General features: G+C 36.6%; 2 protein-coding genes and 1 long non-coding RNA gene across 5 annotated transcripts in view; 1 reads left to right on the top strand and 2 right to left on the bottom strand.

The window, feature by feature from the left end:
* The window catches only part of LOC149500050 (uncharacterized), a 160,900-nt gene that overhangs the window by 40,336 nt on the left and 96,848 nt on the right, over window positions 1-23,716 (bottom strand). The window lies entirely within an intron of this gene.
* Window positions 789-11,562, bottom strand: LOC114243457 (serine hydrolase-like protein 2). Of its 3 annotated transcripts, none has more exons than XM_089737875.1 (5): window positions 11,544-11,562; window positions 7,404-7,565; window positions 2,853-2,960; window positions 1,771-2,050; window positions 789-1,121 (listed from the first exon to the last, which is right to left on the bottom strand). In XM_089737875.1, exons 2-5 carry the CDS (start codon window positions 7,438-7,440, stop codon window positions 818-820), a joined length of 729 nt encoding a protein of 242 aa, XP_089594001.1. In that variant the 5' UTR covers window positions 7,441-7,565; window positions 11,544-11,562; the 3' UTR covers window positions 789-817. The 3 variants fall into 3 exon arrangements, with proteins under 3 accessions (XP_089594001.1, XP_028030764.2, XP_089594000.1); XM_028174963.2 differs by lacking the exon at window positions 11,544-11,562 and adding an exon at window positions 9,332-9,575; XM_089737874.1 differs by lacking the exon at window positions 11,544-11,562 and adding an exon at window positions 8,256-8,346.
* LOC114245306 (serine hydrolase-like protein) lies at window positions 11,562-22,216 on the top strand. Its single transcript, XM_028177439.2, has 6 exons — window positions 11,562-11,677; window positions 13,174-13,305; window positions 14,590-14,727; window positions 17,139-17,289; window positions 18,103-18,240; window positions 19,318-22,216. Exons 1-6 carry the CDS (start codon window positions 11,620-11,622, stop codon window positions 19,634-19,636), a joined length of 936 nt encoding a protein of 311 aa, XP_028033240.2. The 5' UTR covers window positions 11,562-11,619; the 3' UTR covers window positions 19,637-22,216.

Raw genomic sequence — 23,716 nt, 5'->3', positions numbered from 1 at the left:
CCCTCATAAATTGAAATCGATAGTTTGGCGGGAACGCGACACGTTCTATTGTATTCTAATGTCACTTTAGTTTTAATTTCGGGTTAAATGATCGAAATTGCCAAAAAAGAATTTAACATGTTTTAACATTTTAATGCGTCAATCTAATGAATAATCAAAAATGGTTCACAGTTTTCTGTGCTTAGATGATATTTCTTTCGAACGCAATTATTTGATTATTTTATTAGTGATGTCATTATAGTACATACAACAATTAGCGCATAATTAAGTAAACATATGAATAGAGTCAATAACAAGTCAGCCAACAAGTAAAAAAAGTGAATAACTTTTAATATTTTTTATCCATATTTGCAAAAAAATGTTATTATAGTAATCTGTTATCTCTATAAGTGTGGGAAATTTCATATTCCTCCGTCTGCGCATTTTTCCTGAAAAGGGGTAAAAAGTTTTTGCTTTACGTATTAATTTATATGTCGGAGACGGTCATTAGTCTATTTTTTTATTGCTTAGATGGGTGGACGAGCTCACAGCCCACATGGTGTTAAGTGGTTCCTGGAGCCCATAGATATCCACAACGTAAATGCGCCACCCACCTTGAGATATAAGTTCTAAGGTCTCAGTATAGTTACAACTGCTGCCCCACCCTTCAAACCAAAACGCATTATTGCTTCACGGCAGAAATAGGCAGGGTGGTGGTACCTACCCGCGCGGACTCTCAAGAGGTCCTACCACCAGTAAAGTTTATTTGACCCCAAATGACGTCACTTGGTATTAAAAGAAAACATTAATTTAGGTTTATTATTTTATTTATATCCATTCACAGTTTAGATTTCCCGAAGTCCTTATCCAAAAATCCGGAGATATGTTTGGCGCAGCGCTCCGGATTTGTCAGATGAACGTCATGTCCGCCCGTCACTGACACGATACGGAAATTCCCACAGTTCTCCTCCATTTTAGTAAGGATTTCCTTGACGGCTTGTATTCTGTCCTCTGAACCCCTTCTTTCTTCGGTGGCTCGGAGCAATAAAGTGGGAGGAGAGTTTCTGGAGAACAATTCATAGTAATATTCTTTTGGATAGTTTGAGGGTGCTAGTAACTTCAATCTGTTGTCCCAAGATAGGCTGGAATTAAAAAAAAAATGAATTAAAAAAAAGGGTATTTATGAGCGTCTTGGACTGTGGAGTGTTGAGTGCACGATTGTGAGATAATAAAACAAAATGGCGGCTTCTCTGGTTTAAAATAATCTCAGTGAATTCTTAACATTTTACCGGAGCATTCCTTGATTAAATTCTGCTCCAAATTATTTTCATATAACAGAATAAATGTACGTAAATAATTTCTTAAAACTGAACACTGGCAACAATGGTATAGCAAGAAACCTATTGCCTAAAAGGTCTTGTAGCTGTTAGCCGTAAATAAATAGGAAAAAGGAGCTTGCCATACTAAAAGCAAAAAAAAACAAGTTTTCACCGAAGAATAGATAGGTAGCATAAAGTTTCCCGAATATATTACATTATCGAAGCTGCCAATCAGGGTTTATGAAGTCTGAGTATATTTTAATCCCACACACACAGGACCCTGATCCTTCATATCCTTGTTCTATACTCAAGCTCTCACGCAGCGCAGACATAGTTTCGACCTGATGTATCACGACTAAATTGCGACATTTATGTTTTTGGCTTGAATCTTAAAAGTAAATATTAGCTTGAGGATGTCAGGTCTGAAAACGTTTGCTTTAAAAAAAAAAAAAAAACTACTCTCGTCACTCACACAAATCTGTCATCTCCGATTTGAATCAAGTTCCTAGATAGAATTATCTCAGCTTGTTCTCTATTAACGCCTCTAGCTTTGACGACAGCTTTCAAAGCTTCCTCTTTGCTGTAAGCTTTCCTCTCGGTAATCTGTTTGTGGTAGTCGACGTAGTGAGCGTCATAAAAACTTTTGTAATATTCATTCATCGGCACCATTTGTAAACGTTGCAACGAAAGACCCACGTCGAGGAGAATCAGTTTTTTTATTTGGCCCGGATTGATAGCGTTGTAGAACATGGCTTAAAAAAAACAATAAGTGTCAAGTTTATTTCAGTATTTTTTGGCGGGAACGCGAGGCTGTGTGGCTGCGTTCCCTTAACTTGTCAAATAAATGTTCTTTCGTTAAATTTTTATTTCTCTATCTTATTCTAAAAACTTTCAGCGCCTTTTTTTAAATTTACCCGGTTGCTACTGTAGCGCCACCTTTATTTAGCAGATTTTAACGGACACTTTTTCACACATAGTGACAGTTTTCCGTACCTCTACCCTCCATGCCTACACTATTTTACCCCATTCGATTAGCTGAAGGAGTTTTTTTGTCAATATTTTTTGCCAAATGTTTTAATTATAAATGGCTCTCAAGTAAAGTTGCAAAAATATCGTTTAAGCCAAAAATCGGTTGTCTGTAAAGTCGGTTTACCGACGATAGTTGAACGTGACAACGTCATAAGAAAATACTGATGGAATGGTTTCATTTTTCAATTATCGCAATTATCGTTGCTGTAAACAATTGACACCACATTCACTTTTCACTGAACTCCATATTTGACGAAAACATATAATATTGTATAGCAGCTGTCCACGCGGATACATCGCTCACTCAAGTAGGAGAGAGACAAATGTCGAACGCTGCCGAACGCGGGGGCCGATTGTGCCTCTTTGTCGCTCGTTGCGCGCTCTCGCTTGCACTTCAAGCCTTAAATGGAACGCCTCAGAGCGAGGTAACGCCGCATGAGTCATTTTTTTTCGTGCGTGCAGCCGGCTCCATCGAATTACAAGACGTTGTCACGTCAATAACCTTTCACCAATTGATATTCGTACCTTGTTCGCCGCCCATAGAATGTGCCATACATGTAAACGTCGTCCAACCCAAATGCTTAGCAACGTATTCTATGACGGGCGTGAAATGAAGCCTAGATAATTTTACGCCTGAAAAAGAAACAATTAAAATGGATTTCTTACTAATGTATGAATACAATAATAGAAGAATATATAATAGTAATGTACGTGTGAACACTTTATTATTGGATTCGCCTCTATGTATGTACCGCATCTTTGAACGTAATTATCACCTACATCAAAATCTCAAAACATATCAATAGGCGTTGATAATACAATAATTTGACCCACTATTCTGACCGGATTTGTCCCGATAGATTATATCCAAAGATAGTTTTTTTTTTTTTATGAATGAAGGATTCTTGGTAGCCCGGAGGCTTTTCAGTTTCATCAGGACAGGTAGGTGAGCAAAGACCAGGATGGGTGGGATTAGCTAACAGCTGCCCGAGCGCCTCCAAAGGAGACCTAATAACTCAAGAGCAGCTGCTTCGCCAATGCATCTACTACCGGATCGGAATCGCGACCCGCTGAGAAGATCTGGTGAGAAACTCAACGGGCTGATGTTTCGATAAGGTTACACGTGGAGCTCTTTGCCGAGTTCAACGGTTACCAGAGTCCCTAAGCCTGCTCCTAGTGTTAGAGTGAAAGCGTCTAATGCAACGGTTATTTGATCTGGTAGAGCCGTAAGGACGTGTCTAGGGCGTCTATGGTGACTGGCTCCTACGTGGACAGGATGCGAGGAGTAGTCAGGGGCAGTCACGATAAGGCGATTATCATGAAGAGATAAATTGTTCGCGCCAATTACACATTCGAAGTGTCAGTACACCACATGCATTTTCTGGTGGTAGGCACGGGTAGGTACCACCACCCCGCCTATTTCTGCCGTGAAGCAGTAATGCGTTTCGGTTTGAAAGGTGGGGCAGCCGTTGTAACTATACTGAGATCTTAGAACTTATATCTCAAGGTGTGTGAGCTCGTCCACACATCTGAGCAATAAAAAAAAAAAAACCGTGACATATAATCTTCGAGATATCAAATCAACACGAATCAAAAAAAATTATTCAACATAAATGAAAGTACATACTTGTTGAACGTTAAAAAAACTACCGGTAAAATGGGGCGATTAGGGATTGAGAGGCGAATCGGGAAAAAACCGGGAAAATCTTTCGACGCTCAATATAAGTTTTATATTCGTTGCAAAATCTTCCATTTTTTGTAGTTTAATAGTAGAATTATTGAAAGTTCACAAAACAACTCTGAATATGCATGATAATAGCTGCTAACTTATAAAAAATCGCGTATCAAATTAACTTCCTGTGGTGGTAATTATTTTAGTGCTAGAAACTTTGCTCTCTTTTATTTATTTGATAATAATAGAAGACGACTATGATTTATAAACGTTATTTAGTGTTTGAACCAGCATATATATTAAAGGTAAGTCTCAGTTATTATTGGTTTTAATGTATTTGATTAAATAAAAATACATGTAAAAATCTGTTGTTTTTGGGGATATTGGGGACGTCTTAGGTACAAATAACAACGAAAAAGAGGTCAATTGGGATGAGAATACGTGAAATGGAAACGACCTAAGTATAAATAGGTACAGGTTTGTAGGGTTGTCTATGTAGTTATAACAATATTTTTTAAATTTGTTAGTAAAAATCTGGTTTATTCGAAGCGAAATTGGGAATAAGTCTTTAGTTGAAATAGATAAGCAATTTAATATAAGGAAGTCGATTTTGCAGAGACATGTAACAAGATCAATGAAATCTCAAGGTGGACAAAAATGTCTAAGTAATACATAATAAAATATTTAATATTTGTTCAGAGTGGGGGTATTCATCTGATTAATCCATAGAATAACCGACACACCTAATCTCTTAACCCAGATAGAAATATCAGCCCCTAAGTACTTACCAAGAACGGAGAAATATAAACCGTTTCTAAGAAAGCCCATTATATATGTATAAATATATATATATATTTGTTAATGCAATTAATGTTGTTAATGCACTGTCGATTGCACCTATAATTGAGGTGATGTCTGCCATGTACTTTTGTCAGTTTTTCAATTTTTTTTATTGATGATCACTTTGTTGGTGCAACTAAATAAATAAATAAATTAAAACTATATATAAAAATAAAAGTAGTGCCAACCCTAGCAAATTTCTCATTTCGTCCCAATTAACCGCAATTTTCGGGTAAATAGGGATTACACCTATTTTTGCATTTTTTGCTTAAACTGTAATGCTAGTTGTATAATTTTAAATTAGACAACAAAGATGCCCCCAAGACTCAATCATTTTGATCCTGATATAGCATTATATACATCAACAACTACCTTAAAATTGCTCATAAAGTTGGAATTTGTCCCTAATCGCCCCATTTTACGGTACCGCCAATTCACAAGAACTAGCCTCCGTCCTGAGAAGAATTGGCAAGAAACTCAGCGGGCATGTCTTTTTTTTTTTACATATGAAATTATTATTTATTTATTTTTTAATATTAGATTTTTTTTAAATATGATTTTTTACAATGAGTATTATAATGTAACAATTACTACAATATTGAAATGCCTGGAGCGAGCAACTCATTCCCACTTTGTGCAATCTTCTAGATAATCATTGACTTTATAGTAAGCTTTATTGCACAGATGTTCTTTAATAGTTTTCTTAAACCTATGTATATGTAGGTTCTGAACATCTTGTGGGATTTTGTTGTGCAGGCGCACAGACAAACACCCGAATGAATTTCGTATCTTATGTAACCTACTCATCGGCACAACAAGCTTGTGTTTGTTCCTAGTATTTCTATTATGTATGTCCGACTGTTTAGGAAACTCCTCAATATGTTTACGAACGTACATAAAATTTTCAAAAATGTACTGGGATGGCATAGTGAGAACTTTAATTTCTTTAAATTTCTCCCTCAGGGATTCCCTTGAGTGCATGTTATAAATAGCACGTATAGCTCTTTTCTGCAGAATAAATATCATTTCTACATCGGCCGCATTGCCCCATAGCAAAATGCCATAGGACATGACACTGTGGAAGTAACTAAAGTAAACTAAACGAGCCGTGTCCGCGTTTGTTAACATTCTAATTTTTTTTACTGCGTATGCTGCAGAGCTGAGCTTACTCGCCAATTTATGAATATGAGGTCCCCACTGCAGTTTGGAGTCCACTGTTATACCAAGAAATACGGTTGACTCAACAAGCTCCAATGATTCCTCAGAAACAATTACATCACTATCCACTTGTCTCACATTTAAAGATGGTTTAATACATTTTAAAGAAAATTAGTACATTTAGTTTTCTTACTATTCAATAATAGGTTATTGATACGGAACCAATGAACCACACACGAAATCGCATCATTCACTTCGTCATAGACTTGTAATTGTCGTTTAATTTTAAATAATAAAGATGTATCATCTGCGAATAATACGACCTCGTGTCGGGACTCAATAAAACTAGGTAAATCGTTTATATATATTAGAAATAAAAAAGGACCCAAAATGGAACCCTGAGGTACACCCATTTTCAACAAGGTGCCTGAAGATCTATTACCTTTCACATCTACTGTTTGTATCCGTCCTGATAAATAGGAAGTAATAAGTTCCAATGCACCACCCCTAATACCATAGTGATGTAGTTTCCTCACCAATGTTTCATGTTCAACACAGTCAAATGCTTTGGATAAGTCACAGAAAATTCCAAGACAATCATGCGATTCCTCCCAAGATTTAAAAATATTTTTGACTAGATAAGCACCTGCATTAGTTGTAGAGCGACCCCTGGTAAACCCGATAAGCACATGACTACTGGCAGAATCATGCAATTCTTTTTTGTTTTACTAAGTTTTTGTAAAGAAATTAATAGTTTAAACAACTTTAAAGCAACCCCAAAAAAATTTTATCTAAGTTCGCATCAACAATAAAAAAAATGAAAATCACATTATTGTAAAAAAAACCTGTTTTTGTAACTAGACTAGTTGAACTAAGCGAACTGAGTTGTAGACAGAGACTCTGTCCCTGGCATTGCTGAGGTCCATGACAGATGGTAGCCACTCACTTACCCGATGGTATCCGTATCCTCAAGTGCATACCAAACCAAAAAATATATCCCTATAGTTTATTATTTATTATGAACAAAAGATATTGTAATAGTTTAAAAACAAAAATAATAATTTAAAAAAACTAAAAAAATACGCTTTTTTACAATAAAATGATTTTATCTTACACTATTTTTAATTCAAATTTATTAAAATTTATTTTCTATTTTTTAGTTAAATTTCAATTTTTTTTATTTTTTTTAAAATATTGAATTATGATCGGTCCTTAACAAGTATGCCAAATTTCGAGTTAATCTGACGTTTTGAAGGGGGTCAAAATCATGTTCAAAGATTCCGTTACATACTAACATACATACGTTTGAAGCTAACAAAAGCGTATTAAAAAATAATGAATATGGCTTAAGAAAAAAGGAATTCTTAAAAGCTTTAAAAAAAATAAAAAAAATAACAATTTCATACCAATCGGGAAAGCATCTGACTTTCCATGTCCGGGCATGTCATATCCAACATAGTAATAATTATCCGGGAGCAGTTCCAGTAATGGAATGTAGGTGGCCACACTGTCCTGACGACCGTGTATTAGCAGTATTGGATCACCTCGTGGATCACCCCAGGATACGACTGAAACAGTAGATCAGGTACACATTACGTTGTGATATTCATAGTGATCCCTAAAGACTTTCATGACAGGAATAACATTTTTTTAGACTAGACAGGTAAGACCTAAAGGTCTACCTGTTAGGTAGTTACTGAAGCTCATGGACATCAATAAAATAAATGGCGCCATACACTTTGAGACATGAGTTCTAAGTCATACCTACCTGCTATATCTACCAATACAGACTCAAAATCGTACCAGCAGCATTGAAAAGAAGATGTCATATTTATATATAAATTCTATATTTATTATGATGTTTATAAAAATAGTAATATCATTATGCTATTGACGTTCATATCGTGATCTATTGACGTGCTAAAAATGTGGCAGTGGTCTGCACACTGACAATGGACCTTATCACCTGGTGCTCAATGCTCAGAGATACCTGCCATTGGTAAGACCTACTGGTGGTAGGATCTTTTGTGAGTCCACGCGGGTAGGTACCACCACCCTGCCTATTTCTGCAGTGAAGCAGTAATGCCTTTCAGTTTGAAGGGTGGGGCAGCCGTTGCAACCATACTGAGACCTTAGAACTTATAACTCAAGGTGGGTGGCGCCTTTACGCTATGGATGTCTATGGACTCCAGTAACCTCTTAGCACCAGGTGGGGTGTGAGCTCGTCCACACATCTAAGCAATAAAAAAAATACCAACATTGAATCACAGAAGAACTAAGGCAATTGACATAGTCCGATGGATTGCAAGGTTGAAATGGCAGTGTGCAGGGCATGTTGTGCATAGAAGAGATGGACACGGACAGAAAAGTTCTTTTGTAGCCACCACACACTGGAGCCTGTGTGTAGCCCTTCCATGATCTGGACTGACAATTTGCTTAAGGTAGCGGGAATCCACTGGTTGGGGACTTTGCAGGACTGTTCATTCTGGCAAGCTTTGGGGGAAGCCTAATAATGATGTTAATGATGATGACATAGACATTAGATATTACAGTGAAAACCTGGATCCATAAAGTTTAATTCTCAAGTTTTATTTCATCACAACAGTCCCGTTCATTGAAACAATACGTATATATTTATATTACCCACTTTTATATTATCTATTGGTAATAATTGTTAAACTATTACTAACAACTGTTTTTAAAAATCAGATTATTGATTATAACCAAAATTTCAATCAGGTCATGGTTTTTTTTTCTGTTTAGATAAACAAGAATGGTTTGGAATATATAATTACAAATGTTGTAATATAAAATATAATATAATGCAATCAACAAAGTAGACACCATACAATGTTTACATAGTAATAACTTTTTTATTTATTGGTATAGATTGGTGGACGAGCTCACAGCCCACCTAGTGTTAAGTGGTTACTGGAGCCCGTAGACATCTACAACGTAAATGCCACCTTGAGACATGAGTTCTAGGGTCTCCGTATAGTTGCAACAGCTGTCCTACTCTACAAAGCGAAACGCATTACTGCTTCACGGAAGAAATAGGCAGGGTGGTGGTGCCTACCTGTGCGGACTCACAAGACGTCCTACCACCAGTAATTACAATAATAGTATTACCTAACTATTGAATTTACAATGCACAATGACTATAATCGAAATGTAACCACAACAATACGGTTTTATATTTTACTCGCAGCCCTATCTACCGCGATCGTAACGGTAAGTTATCATCATGTGTCGTGAAGATCGAACGTAAGCTAAAGCACTGTCTGCACAAGGAAACTAAGTTTACTTCATAAAACTTCAGATGCAATCGACTTACGCGCTAATTTCCCCCAAGGCAATGGGATCGTCCATTCTTTAAGTACTTTCATTGCAGTTACTAAAATTATATAGGTATGTAATATACAGGGTAAATTTTTAACCTAAGTTTCATTCAAATAAAAATATTTCATTCCAAAGTCCATGTTGTTTACATTTGTTTGAAGTTTGTGTACTTTGACATAAGTAGATACATACGGTGTTTGACGTAATAGTAGAGATCTGTCAACTCTACGTACGTAAGTCGAATGGCGATTTAATATCGAGTTGAATAATGAATGCTCTTTTTTTTCCTACCTAAGCTGACGGTCCTGAGAGACCATTTCAGCGTAACCTTAATTAGTAGATGAGCTCACGGGGCTCAAACCTGATGACGTTGCTAACATGAACCCTAGCAAGAGCCGTGCTTCGCAGATTCTACCACTGGATCGGAAACGCGACCCACTGAGAAGATCACTGAGACGAAGTTATATGTTTGCACACTTTGCACTTCTATCGGCAGTAGGTTTTTTAAGACAAATTATTTGTAATTTACTTAAGTAAATGACTGAATTGAACAAATATTGTGAAATTCAATTTAATTTTACAGTTTTACGTAGCAAAGTCGTCGGGGCCTAAAAGATAAGACGCCCGGTGCATTCGTATCTAGAAATGCAACGGTGTTCGAATCCCGCAGACAGGTACCAATTTTTGTAATAAAATACGTACTTAACAAATGTTCGCGAATGACTTCCATGGTGAAGGAATAGCATCGTGTAATAAAAATCGAACACACAAAAAATAAAATTTGCGTAATTACTTGTGATAGGACGTCTTGTGAGTCCGCACGGGTAGGCACCACAACCCTGCCTATTTCTGCCGTTAAGCAGTAACACGTTTCAGTGTGAAGGATGAGGCAGCCGTTGTACTGTAAAACGGAGACTTAGAACTCATGTCTCATCGTGAATAGCGGCATTTACGTTGTATTTGTACCTATATGAGCTCTGGTAACCACTTAACATGAGATGGGCCTTAGGCTCGTCCGCTCAGCATTAAAGAAACGGAGATTTTATCTTACATGATTCTGTCGGGAACCTACATTCAGTTCAAAATTTTTTTTTCCTACCTAATCTGATGGTCTTGAGAGACCATTTCAGCGTAACCTTAACTAGTAGGTGAGCTCACGGAGCTCAAACCTGATGACGTTGCTAACACGAACCCTAGCAAGAGCCGTGCTTCGCAGAATCTACCACCGGATCGGAAACGCGACCCACTGAGAAGAACCGGCGAGAAACTCAGTGGGCTGTCTGTGGGTTAATTTACTCGCTGAGCCCTTCGTCGCAAGCGACGGGTTCGACAAGAACGATGACCGGTGCTTGAGCTACCTAAAACACTGTTAGTGGATCGGGAGGATCCTAAATGACGTGTTTTGGGCGACGTCGACTCGGTTCAAATAAGGGCATAAGGAGTATGTTTATATTCTCTGAAGATCCACTAGTTCTATTTCAATATTCGCGAAGCCCATCAAAATTTAATTTTATTACACAATACTCCATGGTTTTTGTGTAAGGTATCAAGGTTTTTTGCGCGGCGCACCGAAGTAATTATGTCGATTTCTGTTACCTACTAAGCGCCTGGATTGCCTAACTTTGCCTTCTTTCGTTTTTTTTTTATATATGCTTAAGTCTTAGTGTTAGGTCATTAGGTCTCTTAGAAATAGATTCATTCTCAGTACCTAACTTCGAATTCGTCTCTCCCAGGGTATTCTAGATATTCCAGAGTCTTAGAAAATCGAAAAGATAAATCGACACAATTACATCAGTGCGCCGCGTAGGGCACCGGTGACCTATGTGGTAGTCAAAGGGTTAACTAGCCGCTCTATACTAATAAGTTGTCTGTTGTATGAAGCAAGAACAAACATGAATTAATAAAAAAAACAGCATTACGTAATGTGCCAGTGAACTGTACTTAGCCGTCTCATTCATGCAAATATTGTTGTCTCTCTTATCCCATAATCAAACTTTATCAAACTATAGGTTGAAATCCCTTGAGTTATACGTTGTTGTTAGAATTTTAATACAAATATGCATTATAAATTTTTATCATACCTATTAATAAAATAGTTCATCAACATTATATTAAATTTAAATAAAGTAAACACAGGTGTATTTTAATTTACTGAATCAATTAAATTAATATTGTGATACCGAGATAAATAATGTAGATAATGTTACCTATTATTCAAGGCCAGTGTGCAGTGTAGTGCTTAAGTGACGATCTGAAGTATTTAAAGTTGATTATTTTATTAAAATGTCTAACAAAGCAACAAAAGAATGGACCGTGGATCTCCCGTGGGGAAAAGTCGCAGGTAAGTGCAAGCAAATCACATACAAAGCTAATGTCTAAAGTTTAACCTAAAAAAAACTTATTAAATAGGTAATGTTGAGAGTTCGAGATATAGATTACTATTAGTTATAGATAATAAACGCAAAATTATAGGGAGAATTCATTGTACAACAAGATTTTACACATTTGATACTTTTTATTCGGCCTTTAATGTCTAATTATTGTTTTGAAAAACACAAAAAACTTTGAAGGGAATAGTGTAGGAATGATCACTACTGTGATTCGAATGTACAAATGTGATAACATCGATTTCGTGGCAAATCGATGTTATTTGTTGTAGATTAGAAAATCGATATTTCTGAAAGTCTTATGAAGTTGAACAAAATAAATTAAGTTAGGTACTAATGAAATATTTAGCTCGAGCGCACTTAATGCGTTTTTACCTCTTCAGTACGCCGGACAGACAGAGGATGAATTAGTAGGAGAATGAAACATAGGTAAAGTATCTACCTTTATGCAATAGGTACATCTTTGAGGGCATTCTAATGCCCAGGAGTGGTGGCGATCACTCACCATCCTGTTAGCCAAATGCTCGAAAGCAAAAAAAAAATAATCACATGCTCACTTCAAATGGTGTATTAATACCGCCAGATCTCTCAGCGGGTCGCGATTCTGATCTGGTAGTAGATTCATAGTAGTAGCGAAGCAGCTACTCTTGAGTTGTTAGGTCTCCCTTGGAGGCGCTCGGGTAGCTGTTAGCAAATCCCGCTCCTTCTGGCTGAGCCCTTGCTTTCCCGTGAAACTGGAAAGGTCTCCGGGCCACCAGTAAGCCCTCGATCATAGTAAAAAGTATCAATATGTACATTTTTCATTATGCACCTTCACAACAATTATCCGAGACTTATTTGAGTAATTTTTATTCAGTTTTTATTGTCATTTGATTTTTCTCAGATTATAAAACATGCAATGCACGCATGATTTTTCTCAGATAATAAAACATGCAATCCGTGTGAAGCGTATTCACGGGTTTCATAGGTTGGCTTATTTTTTTTTTTTTTTTTATTGCTTAGATGGGTGGACGAGCTCACAGCCCACCTGATGTTAAGTGGTTACTGGAGCCCATAGACATCTACAACGTAGACGCGCCACCCACCTTGAGATACAAGTTCTAAAGTCTCAGTATAGTTACAACGGCTACCCCACCCTTCAAACCGAAACGCATTACTGCTTCACGGCAGAAATAAGCAGGGCGGTGGTACCTATCCGCGCGGACTCACAAGAGGTCCTACCACCAGTAATTACGCAAATTATAATTTTGCGGGTTTGATTTTTATTGGCTTAGTTCTGAGCTTGTTAGCAATCACTGTAGACCGAATGGTAAATAGTCGACGTGGCCCAAAACACCTTGTTACGGATCCTCCCGATCCATTAACGGTGCTTTTGATTTTATTTTAAGTGACATTGATAAAAGTTCAATGACATTTTAAATCGAAATGATAATATATTAATCTGTTATAGTGATCGCGTGGGGTGATTCAACAAAACCTCCGATGTTATTAGTACACGGCTACATGGATACAGCAGCGACATTCATTCCACTAGTAAATGAATTGACAGACAGCCATTATTATGTCGCGTTCGATATGCCAGGTATATATTTATGAGTATATATAGTACATAAGTATCGCAGGACGCCCTCAGGCCCGGTGGAGTGACGATCTGCGCAAGGTAGCCGGTAGGAGCTGGATGAGAGAAGTCGAGGATCGTGCTCGGTGGCGAGCAATTTGAGAGGCCCATGTCCAGCAGTGGACTGCTATAGGCTGATGATGATGGACAATCGAGAAAAAAATTAAAAAAAACACTAACTATAACAAAGAGTAAACGAGAATATTATCAATGTAGTCGAAGTGGACTTTTTGGCGGGAACGCGAGGAGTGAAATTGTGTGATTTGTTTTATTTTGTCTATTTAGTGTTTCTTCAGGTTTAAATGTGTAATAATGGTGGTTTATTGACTGTTTAATATCTGTGAAAGTGCACAAATGTGGGAAAATGAAACAAAGCTGCTGGACGTAACTTCTCGGGTTCCTCCAAAAAGTCCACTGAAAAAATCTCAGTAAATGACCACCATTTTACTGCGATTATATTTAATCCCATATCATCTCATTTCATTAAATTTCATCCCAGTTGATTAATGTCTCAAATTAATCATCTTCATTTCATTTCACTCCATATTATCATTTTTCATAAAATTAAGAAAATAAAGTAAAATAAGACATGACTTAAAGGTCTTAGTTACCAGGTCATAAAATCTCTTAAAAAAAAAATGTAGTCGAAGTCAAATGACGGTAGATTTCTTCTTCTTCTGTTTGATTTTGGCTCGCGCGGCTTGCGCATTTGCCACAAAGCAAAATAAAAGCTTGGGAACTACGTAATAAAAATAAAAAAAAAAATATTTATGATTAGTAGTCCTATAGGTTTGAACGTTTCTATGGTTCTATTGTTAAAGGCAATAGACAATATAATCACAGATTTCGCCAACGCTACACTATAGAGAAATAATATTAATCTATTCTCAATTTGAACACAATATGCGCGTGTGTGTGTGTAATGTTTTTTTTTCGATTTAATGTATTTTTTAAGCATAATTAATAAATAAAAATTGCATTCTGCACTCCTTCTATAAGTGTGGGAAATTTCAAATTTTTCGCGCATTTTTCGTAAAAAGCGTTACAAAGTTTTTTCTTCATGTATTAATTTAAAGTTAACTCAAAAACAATTTGTTAGACAGATCTTGATAAACTTTAGATGGGTCCACACGAAAAGTGTCGGTTTTCAGATAAAAACTGCCGGTGTGCCGGAACTTTAAAAAATAGCATGTTGTGTTTTTTTTTATTTGACATAAATGGTTGGTTATTAAATGGTTATTATTACAGGGCACGGTAAATCCGAGAACTTTCCGATGGGCCAAGTTATATCACAGATACATATCATCGAAGTGATACATAGAATCGTTAAATTCATGAAATGGGATCGATTCGTCTATATGGCGCACTCCATGGGTGTGGTCATAGGTATGTTTATTTTATTTTACTGCATTAACGTCTGAATTAGCTCCCAACAATCTGGCACTAAGTGGTTCTCTTTTGTCGGATCACTCATGTCAGAAGGGTCGTGGTCGTCATGCAGTATCATTGTCGTGGGCAGATGTTATGCGCCTCACGAGCATAATATGGTTACCGGACTTCAAAGAGATCAGTGTGCTTAGTGCCAGTTTTTAACGTTCTCGATATCGAAAAAGTTAACTCAAATTTGTATGCAGATGAAACAGCGCCCCTAGCGCCAAACGCAGTCAAACGTTCCAACTCCAGTTAACTTTTACGCTATTGAAAACGTTAAAAAACTCGCAATAATCACACTGACCTTTCGACGGACTATCACAATCACAACCTTTAAAACAGGACTCATGTTTAGTCTGTCCTAGAAATAGTTACGCTTGTAGGATAATCTATACTAATAATAATAATAATAATAATATTATAAAGAGGAAAGATTTGTTTGTTTGTTTGTATTGAATAGGCTCCGAAACTACTGAACCGATTTGAAAAATTCTTTCACTGTTTGGAAGCTACAGTATTCCCGAGTGATATAGGCTACATAATATTTTTTGAAAAAAATTAGGGACTCTTTATAAAACTCCAATAATGTTACTCAAGGTGTAAAAAAATTACCTAAAATATTCTTTACATCTCGTCGTACTATATAATTCGTATTGTCTCAATCTATACCCTCTTATCAGTAACAAGGCAATATTATAAATTGTTAGTATAACGACGGAAGAAATCGGAATTGTCGTAATTTGAAAAAACCCAAGCTTACATCGGAGCCATAAAACCATTTTAAAAATTCATAACTTTTGCTTTGTTGCATAGATAGGTACACGAGCTCATGAGCCACCTGGTGTTAAGTGGTTACCGTTGGCTATAGACATCTATAACGTAAATGCCGCCACCCACCTTGAGATATCAGTTCTAAGGTCTCAGTATAGTTACAACGGCTGCCCCATCCTTCAAATCGAAACGTATTACTGCTTCACAGCAGAAATAGGCAGGGTGGTGGTACTTATCCGTGTGGACTCACAAGTTCCTACTACCAGTAAAAAGTTACTAATAAGATATAGATATAATCAGATAGGCTTTAGAATATAATCTAAAAATACATCAAGTTTTGATTGTTATTATATTATTGGAACGAAGTTCCTTACGGCAGGCTTGGAGGGGATAGGGATTTTGCTGTGCGACCGAACTGAAAAAAATGTGATAGTAAAACCGTAAGAAAAAATCCGTGGAAAAAAGTGCGTGGAATAAAACCGTTAAATGAGACGTGCGCAGGCGCGACAGTCGTATACACAAGCGAGTAGTGTATACGACCTTTTATTTATTTATTTATTTATTTAAATAAGTACTGCCACATCACAAACATCTAACATTGAAAATAAATTTAAACTATTTAATTTATGGCCTGATGCATGTGACAACAATGGCGTACATAGCATTGGCAATTCATCGGCTCGAAAATGGAATACAATAATAATAATAATAATAATAAAAAAACAGTACTATTTGTTGAAATATTAATAAAAATCTCCTCTCTCGACCTCTCTCTTTCTCCCTCTTTCTTTTCGTTCTCTCATCCCTTCTCTCTCTATTTTGTAATTATTTCTATTTCTATGTAATTTTATGTTGTCAAACAAAAATAAAGAGACATATTTTGTTATTTTAATTAATAATTTGAATTACGATTTTATTTTTATTTTACGTAATTTATTATTTCCTAAAATACTGAATTTCCTAAATACTTTCCTGTACTTAAATAAAAACTAATCAGCAAAATTTAAGAGAAAAATCAAGAAAACCAACATAAAATTGAGCACGATTTTTTTTGCAAATTGTGTCGTTTCTACACTAGCCGAAGGAACTTCGTTCCTACCTGGTGTCCCACGACACCACATTTTGTCTTTTTTTTTTTGCAAATTGTGTCGATTCTACATTAGCCGAAGGAACTTCGTTCCTACCTGGTGTCCCACGACACCACATTTTGTCTTTTTTTTTTGCAAATTGTGTCGATTCTACATTAGCCGAAGGAACTTCGTTCCTACCTGGTGTCCCACGACACCACATAATTATTTTTTATTTATAGGTGAACGAGCTCACGATCCACGTATTAAGTGGTTATCGGAGCCCATAGACATCTATAACGTAAATTCTGCCACCCACCTCGAGACACAAGTTGTAAGGTCTCAGTTTTAACAGTATAACGGCTGCCCTGCCCTTCAAATCGAAACGCATTACTGCTTCACGGCAGAAATAGGCAGGACCCTGACAACAAGATTACGTTTCGTACCGTATTTCATTTGCGTTAAGTTCGCTGAGCTCTTAACGATAAGCCAACTGCTCTAGACCAGCTAACGTTGTCGCTTCCGCAGGTTTGTTTTACAATTACGTGTATCCAAATAAAGTATCGAGAATGATACACCTGGACCCCGGACCGCCGATATCCATGTACTACTATGTACATCACAAGCTGCCCTTCTGGTTCAACTACATCTATACGGATTATTACGATAGCTTCAAAAGGTTTAGTTAACTATGTTAATAGTGACTTATTTAGATTAAGTTTGTTTCTTTTAATTGTTAATCAAAGTGAAAAAATAACTGTTGCTTTTTAAGCTTGAACTCTCGGTACCACGTATAGGAACCAAAATACTATAAGTTTACGATTTCCATCGTCATAATTGTCGTCATCTATTTTAAATTGCTGAGATCTCTGTTCCTCTAGAGACATATTAGTAGTGTAAATGCCGCCAACCACTTATGTGTTCTGTCTCATGAGTTTCTTAGTTTTTTTTCCTACCCATGCTGATAGCATTGAGAGGCTATTTCAGCTTCTCCTTGGCGCGTAGGTGAGCTCACGGGGCTCAAACCGGGAGCGTTGCTAACGCTGGCCCTAGCAAAAGCAGTGCTTCGCAGAATCTACCGCTGGATCGGAAACGCGACCAACTGAGAAGAGCCGGCGAAAAACTCAGTGGTCTAGTTTCTTAGTACATTTTTTTTTATTGCTTACGTGGGTGGACGATCTCACAGCCCACCTGGTTTTAAGTGTTTACTGGAGCCCATAGACATCTACAATGTAAATGCGCCACCCACCTTGAGATATAAGTTCTAAGGTCTCAAGTATACTTATAGTTACAACGGCTGCCTTATAGTTACAACGGCTGCCCTACCCTTCAAACCGAAACGCATTAATGCTTCACGGCAGAAATAGGCAGGGTGGTGGTACCCACCCGCGCGGACTCAGAAGAGGTCCTACCAACAGTAAAGAGATCTTTCATAATAATATACTTCTTTCATGAGTTAATAATATGAGGGTAAATGAAAATTTTATTTCAGATGGAATTCGTCTGAGAAAAGACGTTACACCTACGACGATGCGCTCAGTCTAGTCGTCCGCAACAGAAGCTTGTCCGAAGAGCAAGCAGAAGTTATCCTGGCGAGATCATTGGATCCCGTCGCGGGCGATAAGTTTGAGTAAGTTAAAAGGCAACTTTTTTTGAAGTTATACTTCTTTAGGCGCGTTATGAAAAATTGATAAGAGTGAAATTTTACGATGCGCGCGCACCGTGACACAAAATTAACAGAAATGAAGTTGCCCACTAAATCGCTCATTAAAATACGACCGACGTAACTTGGCGAGTCTGAATATAGCCGCAAGTGAACTTTCGCGCATGTAAACTCGTAAAAAAGTGTTATTAGCATTCATTTTTTAATAATATAAAAGACAAAATTATTATTTAATATAATTCATACTAAATCTTATTAAATTATTAACGTTAAATACTTATTATTAATTATTTAATATTTAAAAAAAAAAAGAAATAAATTTAATAAAAATAAAGTATAACTTCTTACATAAGTACACGCACCCTTTTTTTTATTGCTTAGGGGGATAAACGAGCTCATGGCCCATCTGATTACCGTTTACCGGAATCCATAGACATATACAACGTAAATGCCGCCTATACTTTGAGATATGAGTTCTTAGGTCGCACTTTTAACAGTACAACGGCTGCTCCACCCTTCAAACCGAAACGCATTACTGCTTCGCGGCAGAAATAGTCAGGGTGGTGGTACCTACCCGTGCACACTCACAAGAGGTCCTACCACCAGTAATTACGCAAATTATAATTTACCGTGGAAGTCAATCGTGAACATGTCTTAAGTACGTATTTCATTAGAAAAATTGGTACCCGCCTGCGGGATTCGAACACTGATGCATCGCTACATACGAACGCACCGGACGTATTATCAAAGTCAAAGGCAAATTTGAAGATATTTTCATTATTAAAAGAGACAAAGGGATTAACGTTTTTTCCGGGGGTGAAGGGTTACTGATCGCTTATAAACAGTGGCGTTCTCCAATTTTAAATGATATATTGTCTCAAACAAAGAACTATAGGAATAGCAGATTTGCACCTTAATGTGAAGACATAGAAACGAAATGAGCTCCAGAAATATTTCGTGAACGTACGCCCTTACGAATTTGTGTTTCAATTATATAGTGCTCGCACTTAACTTTGCATATAATGCTAAGTTTCTTTCCACCAGACTATCATGGCAACCTAGCATGAAGAAAATATCGAATGTTTCCGTCTCTGAAGAAACCCTGTACACCACTCTAACTGCGAACAGTCCCCCGACTCTAGTGATAGCAGCATCTGAATCGAACACGGTCGGGCCAGCTAAGAGCTTCGCTTTGAATATTCTAGAGAAATGCCAAAATATTTTACCTAATTTCTATGTTGTGACCATACCCGGAGGCCATGACGTACACATCACCATGCCCGAAGTGGTGGCTGAATACATTGTTAAGTTTTTAAACTACAAAAGAAATAAACTGTGGAGCATGATCAAATCTAAGATTTAGAATTTACGAACAGTCAGTCGAATTGGCATGACAATGAGCATTGATTTAATGTACTTTGCTGAATAGAGCATATCCTAATTTAATTAATTCGATAACTATCTTGTAAATTTTCATTTAATTTGCATTTCTTTGCTTTATTTTAATATGTGTGATAAATCAAAAAGAGACAAATTGTGGAACTGAAAGATAAATAATATATTTCCCAATAAATGAATTGTGTGGAACGTTTCAAGATTTAATGAACGGTTCAAGCTCATTTAAACTTCTATTTCATTAATAAATTAGCGACCCGCCCTCGCTTCGCTTCGGAAACTGTAATTTATTATTGATTTCTCCACTATTTAATGGATGTTATTTTACATTTACACCTTCCTCTTCAATCACTCGATCTATTAAAAAAAACGCATCAAAATTCGTTGCGTAGTTTTAAAGATTTAAGTATACATACGGACAGACAGATATAGGGACAAAGAAAGCGACTTTGTTTTAAAAACAATGTAGTGAAGACGTATTCATTAGCAGGATACGTGGCGTATCGTGACAGCGTTGAAGAAAGAATACAGTATTTTTTTAATAATACAAAGAATTAAAAATAAACTATTGACTCATCAACGCATCAAACTTAAAACGAAATTTTTTTTTACTAAATGTAATCTTAAATAAAATCGATATCTTAAGGTTTAATCGATTTCGAAAAACTGAAATCAGCCATCACTAATGTTTGTTTTCGTTAAGACGTTTACTTTCCATGCATTTCAGTTTTAAAAATCAATTTGGAATTAAAAATATATTGAGATTAATTTTGTAAGCATAAATTGCAAGAACATTAAATTAAAAGTTTTAGATATGGAATGAAAATGGATTCATTCTGGTGCTTGGTAGGAATGGATGTTACTCTAAGCTCTAAATTGTGTTCTATAGTTTAAATGGGGATGATTGTATTTTAAATTCCTCACTAAGAACATGTAAGCTTTATATTTGTGTATCTCTTGTATGAATAAGAATAACACGAAAATATTGCTTTAAAAACGCGCTCAGATTTGGGTATTTGTTTGTCATAATGTATATATATATTTGAAAAAAAGTTTAAAATTAGATTTACACTTTATGGAAACTATATTGTCATCTAGGGGAATAAAAGTATTATTAAAAAAAAAGGTTTTTTACCTACAATATTCGTATTATAAATAAATATTTTATTATATATTATTATGTTGATTTTGTTCTATTTGCAAGTAAAACTAAATAAAGTTAAGTTAAACAAAGATATGTTTTATAACAAACGATACGTTTTTAATAACTGGAAATTATGAATTAAGCTAACAACAAAACTAGTGTTTTGATTGCAAACAAATGTGGGGGGCCAGGAAAAAACTTATAAACGTATTGCACAGTTCTGTATCTGTGTCTGTTAAATATTAAAGTTAAAGCAAACCATGAAAATAATTTCCAAAGATTTCTTCACATACCAAAAGGTATAGGTAATAAAAGCATCATAATGGGTAAATTTTTATGATACGGATAATAGTTGAGGTGTTATTCTTATTGCATTTAGCACCTTCTTTTGGTGGTAGAGGGTTCTTGTGATTCTGCACGGGTAGGTACCACCACCCTGAGTATTACAGCCATGCGATCTGGTATGAGGGATGGGGCAGCCATTATACTATAAAAATTCATTTCTCAAGGTGGTTGGTGATATTTATGTTGTTCATCTCTATGGATTCTGGTAATCGATGAACACCAGATATAAGTAATAAGAATGTTTTTTTACTGCTACCTCATGCTCTTTTTGTAAACTTGTTGATCTTACCTTTGTAAGTAATCTCAGAGCAGTGTTAGGATTTTCATTATGACTGCAAGACATATCTCATGATATCTTGTGTCTAACACAGCCATGTTGAAGTCACGTCCGCTTATACAAGCAGCTAAGCATGAACTACTTCTGAATGATTGCTTTTGATAGGTTCTGGCTTCAAGCGGTATAAACCAAATCAGATTACATTATAATAAAGTTGATATATCACTTTAGATGGATACACTCTGCGTGAAGTCTTTTTATACCAAATATGGTAGATTGGATTATGTTATGGCAATAAACCAAGACATAGTTTTAAGCTATTGCATAGCTTTTATCGCGGGCTTTGAGCGCGGCGACCGAATCAAGAAATTCCGTAACGAAAATAAAACGTAGCACCCCCACTCCGCTTACCATGTAGCTCGCGTTCAACACATTCACACGTTGCGCTTGTGTAGTGTTTGTGAATAAGCGCGCGGCGTGACGTCGCACTGCATGCGCATTAAGAAAAGTCTGCCTATCTCTCTCTCCCGCGGTCTAGCTTATGAGTGTGAAGGGGACAGTTAATGTTTTGCTTTTGCTAATGTTTATAAATATAGCGTGGTCTTATTAATGTTTCAATATTAAATTATTATTATCTAATTATAATTGCATAAGTTGATAAAAAATGCTATGCAATAGCTTTACCGCGGCAGTCCTCCAGTGCCACACGTGTTTTTTTTTTATTTGTAAAAACCATTGTAATAATTTGTAATATGAAATAAAGAGAAGGTTTCTGGCATTAACGTTTTTTGTTTTTTTGTTTTCTCCTTAATTGCTGGTATCGTAAGGGGCTGTTCCAGCTACACATTGGCCATAGATGAGCTTACTGGCTCAGCTTGAGAAAATTACTAACAGTGAGGGGAGAGAGCGGAACCTTGAGGGACTCCGGCCGAGGTTTGTCGCGAGAGAGAGAGCCGATAAGGAAACGAATGATAATAAATCTTTGACAGTCATTCTCACAGACCTCTCAAGACCTCTGTGTGCTAAGTGCGAGTTGTTTAACGTTCTCGATAGTGTAAAAGTTAACTCGATTTTTTATGCAGCTGGAACAGCGCCTCTATCGGCAAACGTACGCAAACGATCACGTTCCATACAAAGATGAGTTAACTTTTACACTATCGAGAAAGTTAAAAAACACTAAGCACACTGTCAATTTATTTTTTCCCTACCTATGCTGATAGCCTTGAGAGGCTATTTCAGCTTCGCCCTAGCGTTTAGGTGAGCTCACGGGGCTCAAACTGGAGTGTTGCTAACACTGGCCCTAGCAAGAGCAGTGCTTCGCAGAATCTATCACCGGATCGGAAACGCGACCCACTGAAAAGACCCGGCGAGAAACTCAGTGGGCTGTGTCTGTGGGTTAATTGGATTGGGAGGATCCGTGAAGACGTGTTTTGGGCGACGTCGACTATTTACCATTCGGTTTACAGGATCGGGTATGTAATTTCCAACGGCCATGACAAGAGGGTTCTCATGTCATGCCGCCTTCTCAAAGTGGAGCAATGATGCCGACTGTAGATACTTACTGACTGAGTCAAGCTCCAGGTCATCATAGAGATCCACGTTCCTTAGGAACCATAACTGTCAAGAGTGTTAAGTCACTGCACACAGACGTGTTAACTTTTTCGATGTCGAGAACGTTTAAAAACTTGCACTAAGCACACTGATCAACTTGACAATTCGTTCGCGCGTCAAGGTCCGATGACGTTACAATCGTTTTATAACTTCGCTCTATTATCCTGAATTCAAGATCAAAATTAGCAAAATATCCGTTTTCGAGTTTTAGCGATACTAACGAACAGCAATTCATTTATATGAATATATAGATTATTATTATTTATTAGTTAAACGATACTCAACCAACCATAAGAAACGTTTGACAGCTCATCCAAAACCCGTTGTCCGGTATGCTCTTGCAGCGAAAACCGATTAGAAGACTCAAGAGAACTCACGTGCTATTTTACTAAGGCAAGACGGAGCATTGGCTCTGCCTCTCCAAACTATAACCTCTCGGAACTCACCTGAGTCTTGACTGATAGCAGGTGCTAAAGAAGGAAAAAAAAATAGTTTAAAAAAACTAAAAAAATACGCTTTTATAGAAAATCCAACAAAAAAATAAAAAAAAAAAATTAATTGAATTAAAAATAGTGTAAGAAATAAATAAGTTATTGTAAAAAAGCGTGGGTTGCTTTTCAGGATATTATCAAAATATTTATAACTACTGATACCATACATAATATTTATTT

This window comes from Bombyx mandarina, chromosome 24, assembly GCF_030267445.1.
Source record: "Bombyx mandarina strain Sakado chromosome 24, ASM3026744v2".
Classification (NCBI taxonomy): Eukaryota; Metazoa; Arthropoda; class Insecta; order Lepidoptera; family Bombycidae; genus Bombyx; species Bombyx mandarina.
The sequence above is the reverse complement of the archived record's forward strand: the minus strand, read 5'-3'. Positions and strand labels throughout refer to the sequence as shown.